Source organism: Chionomys nivalis, chromosome 13 (assembly GCF_950005125.1).
Source record: "Chionomys nivalis chromosome 13, mChiNiv1.1, whole genome shotgun sequence".
Taxonomy (NCBI): Eukaryota; Metazoa; Chordata; class Mammalia; order Rodentia; family Cricetidae; genus Chionomys; species Chionomys nivalis.
In genome coordinates this window covers 4,393,064-4,407,061 of record NC_080098.1, presented here as the reverse complement: position 1 = coordinate 4,407,061, position 13,998 = coordinate 4,393,064, and the positions used below count along the sequence as shown (strand labels likewise).

The window sequence follows — 13,998 nt, the reverse complement described above, 5'->3', positions numbered from 1 at the left end:
CCATGCAAGCGCCTTGTTTAGTTCCTAGAATTAAATACAAGTGTTTAAGATCATGTTAGTCAACAGTGCGATTCTTATGCAGTGGTTCTTGACTCTATAAACGTTTGACTTTATTTATGCAGCCTTATCAATCTTAATATGTATATGATTTTTAAGTGTATACATAAAGTGATGCTTTAACAAATATTCATAGTCTATTGATGGATTGGGGTGTCTATTGATTGATTTGGGGGCGGAGCAGGGATTCTAAACCCAAGACAGGGGTTTCTCCGTAGCTTTGGAGCCTGTCCTAGAACTAACTTTTGTAGGCCAGCCCGACCTCGAACTACAGAGATCTGCTTGTCTCTCCCTCTGGAGTGCTGGGATTAAAGGTGTGCACCACCACTATTGGACTTGTTTGATTTTTGAGACAGGGTTTCTCTGTATAGCCCTGGCTGCCCTGGAACTCACTCTGTAGAAGAGGGTGGCCTTGAACTCAGAATCACTTGCCTTTGTCTCACGTGCTGGTATTAAAGGTGTGCACTACCACTGCCCAGCTCACTTACCGGTTTTGAACTAAAATAAAGAGCAGTGCTTAGTTACTGTGTGTGTGTGTGTGTGTGTGTGTGTGTGTGTTATGGTTTCTCTGAAGGCACATATCTGAGAGCAGTTGCAGGTCATGAAGAAAGTTTATCTTCACCTTTTCTAGATGTTATGAATTATATTCAGTGTGGCCAAGTTTAGTCTCCTTCAGAATTGTTAATGTTTCCGTTACTCTGTAAGCATCTAGTATATTGTTAGAATTAAGTTTTACCAATGTGATGTGTCTTGTTTTTCTGAATTGTTCCCCCTTTTTTTGGTCTATTTAATAAAATCTAGTGGTATTTAGAAATTCTTTAAATCATATTCTGGTTTGCTATTACTATGAAACCAGATCTCACTAATGTTGCCCATGCTGGCATGAACCTTGGAATGTTTCTGCTTCACGTTCCCACTGAACACTCATAATTTTAAAGACACACAAGTTAAATTGGACTAGTATTAGGCAGGGGGTATCTTGCTGGCTGTGTTCTTTTTCTCCAAGAATTGATAAAATCTTTATATTTCCAATTTGTTAAATCCTATAAAAAATACGCTATTGGTGCTTTGTTTTCAGGTGCATTGAATATATACATAGATAGAGATGGCGGCTTTCCAAACACGGTCATCTATCTTTTATTTTCAAATACTAGGTAGTGGATAAATGATAAATAGTAATATAAAAATTTCTACCTCAGCCGGGCGGTGGTGGTGCACGCCTTTAATCTCAGCACTTGGGAGGCACAGGCAGGTGGATCTCAGGTTGATCTCTTGTGTGTTTTGAGGCCAACCTGGTCTCCAAGAGCTAGTTCCAGGACAGCAGGGCTGTTACACATAGAAACCCAGGAGAGAGAGAGATTCTACCTCAGTATATTATATATAATTTCCTGAGAATGAAATACATCTTGTACTAAGTATGTAGCACATGGAAGATGATGCTATGATTGTGTTTAATTTCTGATGTTGACAATGTTTTGAACCTCATCTCCTTTTTATTTAGAATCTGCTCCAGGAGACAAATCAGTATCACATTCTTGCACAACTCCTTCCACATCTTCAGCCTCTGGCCTGAACCCCACATCTGCACCTCCAACTTCTTCAACAGTACCTGTTTCTCCTGTGCCACAATCACCAATACCTCCTTTACTTCAGGACCCAAATCTTCTTAGACAGTTGCTTCCTGCTTTACAAGCCACGCTACAGCTTAATAATTCTAATGTGGATATATCCAAAATAAATGAAGGTAAGGAGTCATAATAACAATTTTGAACATTAATACCTATATTATGCAAAGTTATTTATAAACTCAGCAATTTATTATTTATTCTCAACACAGCAATGATACTTGTTTTCTTTTCAAAATGTTAGGGTATGCTGCTTTAGTATTGATACCTCCGATGCCCTTGGTTGCAGTTAGCAGTGTTTGTGTACAATTTTCAAGTCTCCTAATACAACGGGCTTAGAAATTCTGAGAGAGGGGTTAGAAGTACTTGTATTTGTTTTTATTAGTGTTTCTGTTGTTTGTTTGATTGCATTCATTTTAATCTGATTTTTACTGTTTCCTAAGTATTTGGACCATCTCTGAGCAAAAAAGAAACTAGTTTACATTTGAAAATACTAAAACTGAAATGTTAAATTATAAAAATATAAGTTTAATCGGTGTCTACTTGTGCATTTTCTTTTGACAGTAGTGTTAAGTGTTTTATATTCATTTAGAAGGTAGATGAGTTTCACACTGGTTGGTTTTCTTGTTACTCTCAACTTCTTGGTTTTTTTTTTTATTTATCCTGTAGGATACATGCTATTCTTTTTCTTTTTCTCTTTTCTTTTTTCTTTCGGTTTTTCAAGACAGGCTTTCTCTGTAGCTTTTGAGCCTGTCTTGGAACTAGCTCTGTGTAGACCAGTCTGGCCTTGAGCTCACAGATATCCACCTGCCTCTGCCTCCCGAGTGCTGAGATTAAAGGTGTGCACCGCCACCACCTGGCATGATACATACTATTCTTTAGTTTTGTGGATAAAAAGCATTCTTAGGCATTAAAAGTACATAGTGTTCCTAAGTGCCAGCTGTTTTGGTATCCAATTTTAAAACATGGTGATTATTGTTATGCAGGGCTTGTTAGGTCAGCTTGTAGAAAAAAAAAGTCATGTGAAATAGCAGCCATTTCTTCAATTGATTGCCAATAATGTCTAACTTACATAGGCTCCTACTGTTCTTGGCAGCTGAGTTGAGATGACTGACTTACCTTTATTGTTTCCTGTTTTCTTCCTCCCGTCATTTCAAGTTCTTATGCCCATGTTTTTATATGTGTCAGGCTTTTATTTTGAATATTTATGAAACCAGTTTGTCTTTTTTACTTTTACTAGCATTTTCAAGTTTCAGTTCAGTCACTAATGGCAGGTAAACTTCTTTATTTTGATGGGATTTTGAATATTTTTAAGTTCTTACAGCAGCTGTGACACAAGCTTCTCTGCAGTCTATCATCCACAAGTTTCTTACTGCTGGACCATCTGCCTTCAACATCACCTCTCTGATTTCTCAAGCTGCCCAGCTCTCTACACAAGGTATTCTTTATTTCTCTTAGGTCATTTATAAAATTCTTTCCATTTTGTTTTGTTTTGAAATTAAGGGAAAGTTTGGTTTTGGTTTGAGAAAATACCAGTTAGAATTATGGTTTTGCTTTATTTTTGATAATGGGCTTGCTCCCAACTATGTTTATTTCCTTTTGTTTTATTTTTGGTATTTACTTGTATTAATGTGTTTGTAGTATATCAAATATGTAAGTTAAAATATAAATTATTTCTAATACATTTTACTCAAAAAGAAAGCTATACTATACCCTCAGTCTTTTCTAAAGTGTCTCACATACTTGAGGACTTGGAAGTTTGCCCTGAGTTGTTAGACAATTTTGTAGTAGTATGAGTGGCGGGGCTGCGTCCCCGGCACCCAGCCGCCCGCATGGCTACCTTATGCCCCGAAATAATTACACGGAAACTGTATTTTTTAATCACTGCCTGGCCCATTAGTTCCAGCCTCTTATTGGCTAGCTCTTACATATTGATCTAACCCATTTCTAATATTCCATGTAGCACCACGAGCTGGCTTACCAGGGAAGATCTTAACCTGCGTCTGTCTGGAGAGGGAGAATCATGGCGACTCCCCACTCGGCTTCTTTCTCCCAACATTCTGTTCTGTTTACTCCACCCACCTGAGGGTTGGCCTATCCAATGGACCTAGGCAGTTTCTTTATTATTTAACCAATGACCTTCCTCCATCACAATTTTTTACTAAAGGATGCAGAAATCACTTTTACCTTTGAGTTAGTTTGTGTCTCCTCGCCTCAAATGTATCCAAAAGGGAGATCCTGCAGCACAATGATGTCTGTCACAAAGTCCACAAAGCAAGACACAGCATGTTGAGGAATAGAAGTTTAACAGTAGAAGTCCACTTGGCTAGCCACATGAGACAGGGTATTATTGACACTTCCTGAGCCTAAGTGGAGAATAATTATTAAGTAAGCCTGATGAGAGGGCTGCTGTGTGAGAATAGGTTCAGGCTTAGCTTTCCACGATGAGAAGGAAGGGACTTTGCCCTCTAGTGAGGCTTTGTTCCTTCAGTGAGGATATAAGATTCTGATAATCACTTGTGTCATTGCAAAGAAAAGGTTGTTTGGGGTGACTGATATTAATTACTCTATTCTCTCACAGCCCAGCCATCTAATCAGTCTCCAATGTCTCTAACGTCTGATGCTTCATCCCCAAGATCCTATGTGTCTCCAAGAATAAGCACACCTCAGACTAACACAGTCCCTATCAAACCTCTGATTAGTACTCCACCTGTTTCATCACAGCCAAAGGTAGGAATTATGGAAATGGTTGACTTGTAGAAATTCACATTTTAGAATCTACATTTCAGGAAATGACCCTGTGAGAATGAGTTAGTCATGGAATGAATAACTAACTAGTAGGTGACATTAGATGGGTCATGCTGATGAGAAGACTTGAATCTGAACTGTACTGTGTGATTTATTTCTGATTATGTTGGTGATTATGACATGGAATTCAGGTATGCAGGGTCTTTGGGAAAATCTTTAGTATTTATCAAATTTCTCTAGACTCTTTTTGTTGTTGTTGGGTTTTTTGTTGGGGTTTTTTTTTCCCTCCCAAAATTTCCTAAAAGTGAACCACCTTATAAGAATTTGACAATGTTTAGCTTTTGCCAGAGAATCACATGCTGTTTTCTTCATTTAGTAAAATTAAATATTTGTGTAAACCTAGTTTTTGTGGTGGAATTAGAATTGAAAGTGAAGGTCCTTCTAAATACACAGAGCATTTTTTCCTAACATCACTGCCTGTATTTAGGTACCAAAAACGTTCCATACATACCTGCTTAGAACACAGTTTTAAAATATAACTGGAGTATAACTGGATTTTACTAATGTTACACTTATTTTGCTACTTATCACTCACATATTTGAATCTTGACCACAATTCATAAGTCACTGCCAGTTCTTCTGACTCTGGTTTTGTTTGTTTTTTTGTTTCTCTTTATGTATTTATGTGTAGAGGCTTGTTTATACACACATGGAGTCATCTTCAATTGTTCACCTAATTATTGTCTTTTAGTTGAACTTAGAGATTATGACTAAGGCTAATGAGACTAGCCAATTTGATATGGGAATCCTGCCTCTGCCTTTTGAGTGTTGGTTTTCTAGGTTGGCTGCTGTGCTAGGCTGACATTTGCAAAGTTCTGGGGCTGTTAGTCTTGTATTGATATTTGTATAGCAAGGCCTTTCTCCACTGAGTCATCTCTCAACTTTTTTAGGTATCCTGTCAGTTAGTGAGGGTTAGAACCTTCTGTGTGTAAAAGTTGTGGGCTCATATCTTTGTTATTGTTCTTCATTTGATTGTTTTTACTGATAAAGGGAAGAAATTTTCAGAGAGAATTATTAAAACTTCATTTTCTTTGACCATGACATGTGAATATATATATTCTATCTATAGGGTAACATCTTTTGAACATTTCTCAAATTGAGTGCACATACACTATCAATTTTATATTTGCAAATACATTTTGATAATCAGAATATCTGTATTCCAGTAATAAAATGCTTAATTTTTTAGGTGTCATAAAGATAAATGCTATTGTATACTAGAAAATTACTGAATAATAGTTTTTACTGTTGGGTTAATAATGTGCTCTGGTGACTTTACTGTAGAATGTTTTATAAAACAAACGATTCAAATTTTAATATTGGGAGCAAACTGATGACTAAGTTGTGAAAGAGTTATTGTTACTGAAGAGAGGTGGAAGTTTGGATCCTAGCACTCAGTATGGGTCGCTCCCAGACATCTAGCACCAGCTCTAAAAAATCTAACCTACATGGGCAAATACACAAAGAATTTTAATTTGACTTTGTAGAAATAGCTAATTTTAAGCTTATTGACTCGATGTGGGTGTGAATGTATAATTAAAAGTCAAACAAGCATCACCAATATTAATGTAGTGAAACAGAGTTGTGACAACTCTGTTAACTATTTTGTTTTGCTTATCTTTTTTTTTTTTTTTTTTTTGCTATTTGCCTGGGTTGGTTAAAGCCTGTGTTACGATTTTGACATTTTTAGGTTAGTACTCCAGTAGTTAAGCAAGGATCAGTGTCACAATCGGCCACACAGCAGCCTGTAACTGCTGACAAGCAGCAGGGTCATGAGCCTGTCTCTCCTCGAAGTCTTCAGCGCTTAAGGTTAGTTGGGTTTTTTTAATGTGGCATTTTGTGGTGTTTGAGCAAGATGTATATGATCAGACTTCACAGAAGAACTTATTGACAGGGTGGCTTTACTTAAAGACTTAAACCATCTATATAAAGACTGTACAACAGTTATAATTGGATTATTTGAAGAAAATGGCTCTTCTAAAATTTATTTAGTGGAACTAAAATATATAATACTTAATACATGGAAAGTACACGACTTCATGTTCGGTACTATATTTGCTTTGTAGCCTGCTCAAGTTTTGAGAGTGTTGATGAAGTAAAAGACGAAAGTCCTCACTTCCAAAGTTGGTGTGTTGCTCTTTCCTAATATCTTCAAGTCTGACCTTTCTTATACAAATCATGTTTAATATTATTATATAGGATTGTATTGTGTTTGCTCTTTTCTGTGTTCATTACAATACAGTTTCAAAATGAAATGTAGTAAATGTTTTTTACTTGATTTTTTTTTTTTTTTTTTTTTTTTTTTTTTTTTTTTTACTGTTTTTATTTCTTGCTGTGAAGTGGCAAAATAATTGTACTTTTTTGGTTTTGGTTTTTTGAGACAGGATTTCTCTATTTAACAGCCCTGACTGTCCTGGAACTCTCTTTGTAGCTCAGGCTGGTTTTTACTCACAGAGATCTGCCTGCCTCTGCCTCTCAAGTGGTGGGAGAAAAGGTGTGCACCACTAGTCCCAAGCTTTGAATGATTTATATATAGTTGTGTTCTAAACAAGCATTTAAGAATTTATACATTCATATGAGACTTGTTCCCTTCAATGTAATTAATTGCCTTTGGAAGCTGGCTACTTTAGTAATGTTCCCGTTGGGAGAGTGTTGGGAAGCTCTCTTTAAACAACCTTAAAGGATACAGTGTTATTTTAAATCTACCTTCAATGATGAAAAATCTTTTGGGAGATTTACGTTTTGGAAATAGCTGAAATCCATTCAACACCAAGTTGTCTGGTGTAGCAGATAGGAAATTATCTTGAGTGACTAAAATTTGGGTTTTCACCCAAATGTGCCCAAGCCATTCAGTTTTAAAGGAAGACAACTAATCCTAGTGTGTGGTTCTTTTGGTCTCATTTTTAATCAGTGTGCTCACTTGGAGTTCTTAATGAAATGGCTGTGTTTTGCTTGATTTTATTTCACCCTCTGATTGAAGAATATTTTGATATTGAACAGATATACCTCACTTTAACTAGAAATTTATGAAGTATTTGCACGTGTCTTACATTTGTGACTATTGAACGTTTGATATTTGCTTTATGTTTGTTGTATCTGAAGTCAACTATTCTGTTGTTTGCAGCTTGAATTTTAAATTTTATGTGAACAGTAATGTTCCAAAGATTATTTTTTTAGTTTATCTTGGATCAGCATAGTTAAAAAGAAAAAACAAATTTTTATAAGAATTTGGACTTTTTTAAAATTAATACACGTTGTTTCCTAGTATTTAGAAATTACACTGAAGCCAGCTAGGCATTCAGTTGTATTCTCTTGCAGCAGCCAGAGAAGTCCATCACCTGGTCCAAATCATACTTCCAGTAGTAATGCATCAAATGCAACAGTTGTACCACAGAATACATCTGCTCGGCCTGCGTGTTCATTAACACCTACATTAGCAGCACACTTCAATGATAATCTCATAAAACATGTTCAAGGGTGGCCTGCGGACCATGCAGAGAAACAGGTATGTCTCTCCCTTTCCTGTCTTCCCTCCTCCCCTCTTTTCTGTTTTTTCACTTCTCATTTTTGATTCTGTGTGATGCTGGTCTGAAATTTACTATGTAAATGCAAAGCTTGCTTGGAACTTAATATCTTATCACTTATCTGGTAAGTGCTAGGATAATATGGATGGACTAAAACCATACCTAATCTGACTGAAACTATATATTTTTATTTTATTTTGGTTTTTCGAGGCAGGGTTTCTCTGTGCCTTTGGAGCCTGTCGTGGAACTAGCTCTTATAGACCAGGCTGGCCTCGAACTCACAGAGATCCCTTTGCCTCTGCCTCCCGAGTGCTGGGATTAAAGGCATGTGCTACCACTGCCTGGTTTAAACTATATATTTTTAAGTACCCCAAAGGAAAAGCTAAAACACTTTGCACCACTGAAAAAACTTTGTGCTTATAACTTTGTACTTTTAGTATTAAGTTCTTAAATTTTTTTGTGCGTGTTCATTCCTTTAACTATAGGCATCAAGATTGCGTGAAGAAGCCCATAATATGGGAAGTGTTCACATGTCAGAAATATGTACTGAATTAAAAAATTTGAGATCTTTAGTTCGAGTATGTGAAATTCAAGCAACTTTGCGAGAGCAGAGGTAAGTTCTTTGCTGGTGCTTGTGCGTTTGTGTTTGCATGTGTATTTTCCCATATGATGAATCACCTGCAATGGATTGAATGAGTTGAATAAGCATATTGCAAGCAAAAGTAAAAGAGGAAAGCCATAGATATGTCGATAAGAAAAGAAGAAATCAGGCAATGAGTTCCTGATTGAGAGATTTTCAGGCATTTCACCCCCATGAGATGAACAGTAAAGTCACCTCTCTACCAACTGTTCTTTGTTTTCCATTTTCCTGGTCAGTGGGTTGAAATAAACATGTTGATAGTTTAAACAGCACATGACAGCCAATATGTTTGTTAATCTGTGTGTACGTGTTACCACACAGTTGCTTGCCACCTTGTATTTTTGAGGCAGTATCTCCTAGACCTTACAGGCAAGCTGGCCAGCAAACTCCAGAGATCCCTTGTTTCTGCAGCGCCAATACTGGGGTCACAGACACATGCTGCCACACCTGACTTTTTAACATGCATTCAGGGATTACAGACTAAGATTCTCATATTTATGCAGTGAGTGCTTCCTTAACTGAATAAATTTTCTAGCCCCTGAAATAATTGTTCTTGCAGGAATTATATATAGTGTTTTTTCTCCTGCCTGTATCTGCTGGAAGTACATTTTTAAGACCTCACATCAGATGTCTAAAACCAATTAGGAGCAAATCCTGTAATTTTATTGGGACAGTAGTATCTGGGCAGGTTTTAATTTCATTCATGGCTTTTCAGGTTTGAATTACAATAATAGAATCAGCATGAATAATTTATCTACTATAATTTCATAGAAAATTCTTTCTAAAGTTTGGTAACTCCAGCTTCTAATATTTTTTTAACACTTGTTAAGCTTCACCTTTTCACTTACTTAAGAAAGCATTTAGTAAATTGTCAATGTCATGTGGGAGGTTGCAGGATCTCTGTGTAGTGGGACTGCCAGCATCATTCCTGTGTTGTATTATTTAGTAAATAATGGCTTCTTGAATACAACCATTGCAATAACAAAAGTCAGTCTGATATTTAAGAAAGGGACAAAGTGATTAAATAGTTGGGGTATAGATACCATGTGCAGCTTGTTTATACTGTAGAAGATGATGCTTCGCATCCTAGGGCAGGAGACGACAAGACGGACACTCATTCAGCTAAGAAGAGTGCAGTTTAACCTAAGGAATCATTCATTTCCTGAGCTTTTCAAATTTAAGATGAACACAGCAGAAAGGCCTGGGTATTTGATGTTGCTTGACTAAGGCGATGGCGTCCTTGTTGGTGTCTGTAAACCCTAAGAAAAGGGTAGCTGGTGAGTGTAGAATGACCTAGATGAGATAAACGTGCAAACAGGAAGTTGATTGGAAGAAACACACCCATTGTCTATTTCAGGAGGTTGAGGTTCACGTGGTTTTAGGTCAGACATAGGCATTATAGAAATCAAATTGAGATCTTTATGATCTGTAATTGTATCATTTTCTAGAAGCATTTTTAATTAGTCTACCTGCTGAGTGCTATGGTGCCTCATAGTCTTTTTATTTGGAGTTTTTCTCTTAGGTTTATAACTCTGATTTCTTGGTTTAAAACTGCTTCAGAAGGAATCATTATTTTAATAATGAGATGTTTATGGCAACCAATAGAAATGTCCCTCTTGATTTAAGGTTAAGTTGGCTCAGTTAAAATCTGAGATTGCTGTTTATATTTTTAGATCCGTTGGGAATAAAGACATATTTTCTAGCCAAGATAGAGTGTTTTTGCAAACTTAGAACTTTCCCCTGTGCTTATACTACTTCTGATATTCCATGTAGATAAAATTAGGTAGCATGGGTATATTTGAAATGACAGATTTTATTTGGCATACGTTTTATCTACATCTGTTAGTAATTATTATAGACTTGTTGTCTGTTTAGTTCTAACCTTAATAATATGAGCAAGAATAAATGCAATACAGCTTTATCTCAATTACTACCTACCTCTTTGATGCTTGTACTACATATAAATTTCAAATCATTCTGTGTATTTGAAGTAAATATTGAAATTAATGCTAGGAAATTAAGAAATTTTCCAGCTTACGTTTCCAATATTTTAATGTATGATTCGTTAAGTGCTCTTAACTGTAAGCTAAGACTTCAATCATTCAATGTTAGTATTCATTTTATAGTTTTCTGTAACATACAGATCTTAATATGTTTTTATATTTCAGGATACTGTTTTTGAGACAACAAATAAAGGAACTCGAAAAACTAAAAAATCAGAATTCCTTCATGGTTTGAAGATGTGAATAATTGCACATGATATCCTGTAGGAACTGTAAATCTCTTGCCCAGTCATAACATTGAGCTGCATTAAGTGGACCGTTAAGCTGGGCAAATGAAATAACAAGGGGACGGGGATCTGTGAGAGTCAATTCAGGGGAAAGATACAAGATTGATTTGTAAAACCCTTGAAATGTAGATTTCTTGTAGATGTATCTTCACGTTGTAAATATGTTTTGTAGAGTGAAGCCATGGGAAGCCATGTGTAACAGAGCTTAGACATCCAAAACTAATCAATGCTGAGGTGGCTAAATACCTAGCCTTTTACATGAGAACCTGTCGGCAAAATTAGCTTTTTTTAAAAAAAGAAAAAATCTGGGGGGTTAATTTATCATTCAGAAATCTTGCATTTTCAAAAATCCAGTGCAAGCACCAGGCGATCTGTGTCTAAGGATACAATTTTGAGCAGTGTACAAATAACATGAGACAACTGTTCCACACTTGGACCTGATCAGGAGCAGTGCTGCTCATTTGTTTTGCAAAGAAATGTTTTCGTTTCCTGTATGTTCCATTCCCTCTGAAGTTCTTGGCCTGATTTTATCCATTTTTTAAGGTGCCCCTTCTCTTTTCTTAGGGCACTGTTGCTGTGGCACTTTTCTATAACCTTCTCATTCCTGTGTACAGTAGCTGGAAGTTGCAGTGATTGAGCATAACCCACATGTTTGTATAAATTATTGAAATCCATTTGCACCCTGTAAGAATGGACTTAAAAGAACTGCTGGGCAAGTGTGCTGAAAGTACTTTGATGGCTCAAATATAAGGAAGTGGCCCAATGAACGTGGTTGTGGGAGGGGAAAAGGAAGCAAAGCTAGTCAGATGTGAATTGTATCTGTTGTAATAAACATGTTTAAACAAATAAATTTTGTTACTTTCTTTTCCTTCGGTCAGTGCATATTAGAATTTGGACTACATGGGGAACCTTTATCATAACTATTCTTGTTGAATATTTATATCTTAGTACAGTTATTCCTAAAAGGGAGATATTGTTTAAATCATATTAACAATAAATTGTGGAAAATATGTTTAATGAATGTGAAATTCAACAAGAATGAAGTCACTTCCCAATTGGTATCATTTGTTCAAGCTGGTTTACTGTCTTGCTATTATGACATTTCATTTTGAAGGATGTTTGCGTTGTAGTTAACTCTTCCAAGTCTGGTGCTGACTGCTTTTTCTTAGCCATCACAAAATGCTCAGTTTGTATAATTGGAGTTTCCTGCTGTTACACAGAAATGGTGGGAAAGCTCAGCTTTGTATATTGTTTCCTAAAGTATTTTAAAATAAAAAAAAGAAACCATTGCTACTATAAAACTACCTTGCCCCCCCCCGTTTGCTTAAAAATGTTAGTCACATGGCCTTAGCATGACACTGCCAGTGTTGTTATACCAAATCACAGAAGCTTTTGTATTCAGACAAGTCTTTTAAAAATTGTAACTTCTGACTTAAGAAGGTTTTCTGTTTGTTTGCCATTGTTGGTACGCTGTGTGCTTCCAGATCTATCATCACCAAGGGCTGAATTTTGTTTTGCTCCAAAATCAATGTTGACTTTCTGAAATACTTATAAAAATTACTTTTGTGCTTTGACTAGATTCATTTAATTATATTTAAGCTACGGGAAGTAATATTGAAACTCTAACTTTACCAGCAAATCTTGAAAGTATTGGTGTTTGCTAAGAAACATGCTATGGTGTGGTGGAGAGGAGGGATACTTTACCTTAGAAGCTAACCTCCTCTTGTTACAAGTACTTTTTAAATATCAAGAAGAGAGCATTGTCAGGAGTTAACAATGAAATGTTCATACCTGTGGAGTTTTTACCATCTGCTGAATTGTGTGCATATGTGTAAATAGAGTCCTTAAGAACTATGTCAAACTAAGACCCAGAATTTGCTTTTGTGGTCAGGTATAGCTTAACTTGTGAGTTGCATAAATGATTTTTGTTGTCAATACTCCCTTTATTATGTCACTTTATTCCTGTTTGTTTTAAAATTTACAGCCTTTAGTGGGTTAGTTAAGTATATTAGAAAAAATGCTTAATTTTCAGTTTCTTGTAGAAATACTTTGTAATTGTTCCAATTGCATTTTTGTAGTAAAATATTGAACTTTAATACACATGCTTTGCCTGGCTCCTTCTGAGGTGACTAAGGCATAGCTGTTAGAGCAGGTGCAGTATATCCAAGGTTATCCTTAGTTGCCATCAATTTGAACATGTAACCTGGTCTAAAGAATTTGAAAACTAGAAATTCTGGATAGCTCTAGAAGACATTCCTCCTCACCCTACCACCCATTTAAAAAGTAAATATTTAAACTTTGTAGCTACTGTCACCACATGGATGATGATAAAGCTGTTAGAAAATCATCCTCTGAAGAGAACTGGCATCTCTGCTTATTTTTTTTTTTCTATTTAGTCTTACCTTGGTTTCAAAACTTGGGGCTGTAAATTTAAAAGTAATATGTAAGCACACAGAATACTCCATACTCATTTTTTTTAAAGGATTTTTTTTAAGAGTCCCTAAATGGGTGACTTTTGTTTCATGCTTATTTGTAAAATAATCTTAGGGAGGAGAGGCTTTTCAAAAAAAAAAAAAAAAGCAAATTAGTTTGCTTTTTTTATTCCATGTTCTGTTTATCAATACCTTAGCTCTACGGGGAACATGCAGGAAAGACTATTTACTCTGCCTACCAGAGTCTTGCAGTTCCTACTTCAAGCTACTGTAATTAGGTGCTGGGTTTAAGTATCCAGATTTCTTTTCAACACCTGTAAATATGGCTTTATTCTTGTATTTGTACAGAAGTATACAAAATGATGCTAAAAAGTAATAAAAAATGTTTTGACTCTATTGTGCAGTTATTTCAGAAATGTGTGGAAACACTCTTAAGGGTAAAATCATGTTTTTTAGGAAACTTAAAATACTTGTATTAGGTAGCTACTTAAAATGTTAGTAGTTGTGTTTCGGTGCTCTTTCAATGATCTAAGTGAAAATTCCAAGAGATCTAGGTATTCAGGTCTGGACCTGTGTTCACACTGTGTGTGTGAGTCCCAAGACTCAGAACAACCCCCTCTAC

General features: G+C 35.9%; 1 protein-coding gene across 7 annotated transcripts in view; it reads left to right on the top strand.

Moving 5' to 3' along the window:
• Wac (WW domain containing adaptor with coiled-coil) overlaps positions 1-13,753 on the top strand; it is a 68,936-nt gene extending 55,183 nt beyond the window's left edge. For 5 of the 7 annotated variants that reach the window (XM_057787221.1, XM_057787220.1, XM_057787223.1 and 2 more), the window contains exons 8-14: positions 1,559-1,801; positions 2,998-3,120; positions 4,264-4,412; positions 6,181-6,299; positions 7,809-7,995; positions 8,500-8,627; positions 10,823-13,752. In XM_057787221.1, the coding sequence (XP_057643204.1) occupies positions 1,559-1,801; positions 2,998-3,120; positions 4,264-4,412; positions 6,181-6,299; positions 7,809-7,995; positions 8,500-8,627; positions 10,823-10,892 (1,019 nt within the window). In that variant the 3' untranslated portion in view covers positions 10,893-13,752. Of the gene's footprint in view, positions 1-1,558; positions 1,802-2,997; positions 3,121-4,263; positions 4,413-6,180; positions 6,300-7,808; positions 7,996-8,499; positions 8,628-10,822 lie in introns of all 7 variants that reach the window. The other 2 variants (XM_057787224.1, XM_057787219.1) reach the window with 2 other exon arrangements.
• Positions 13,754-13,998: the final 245 nt, after the last annotated feature.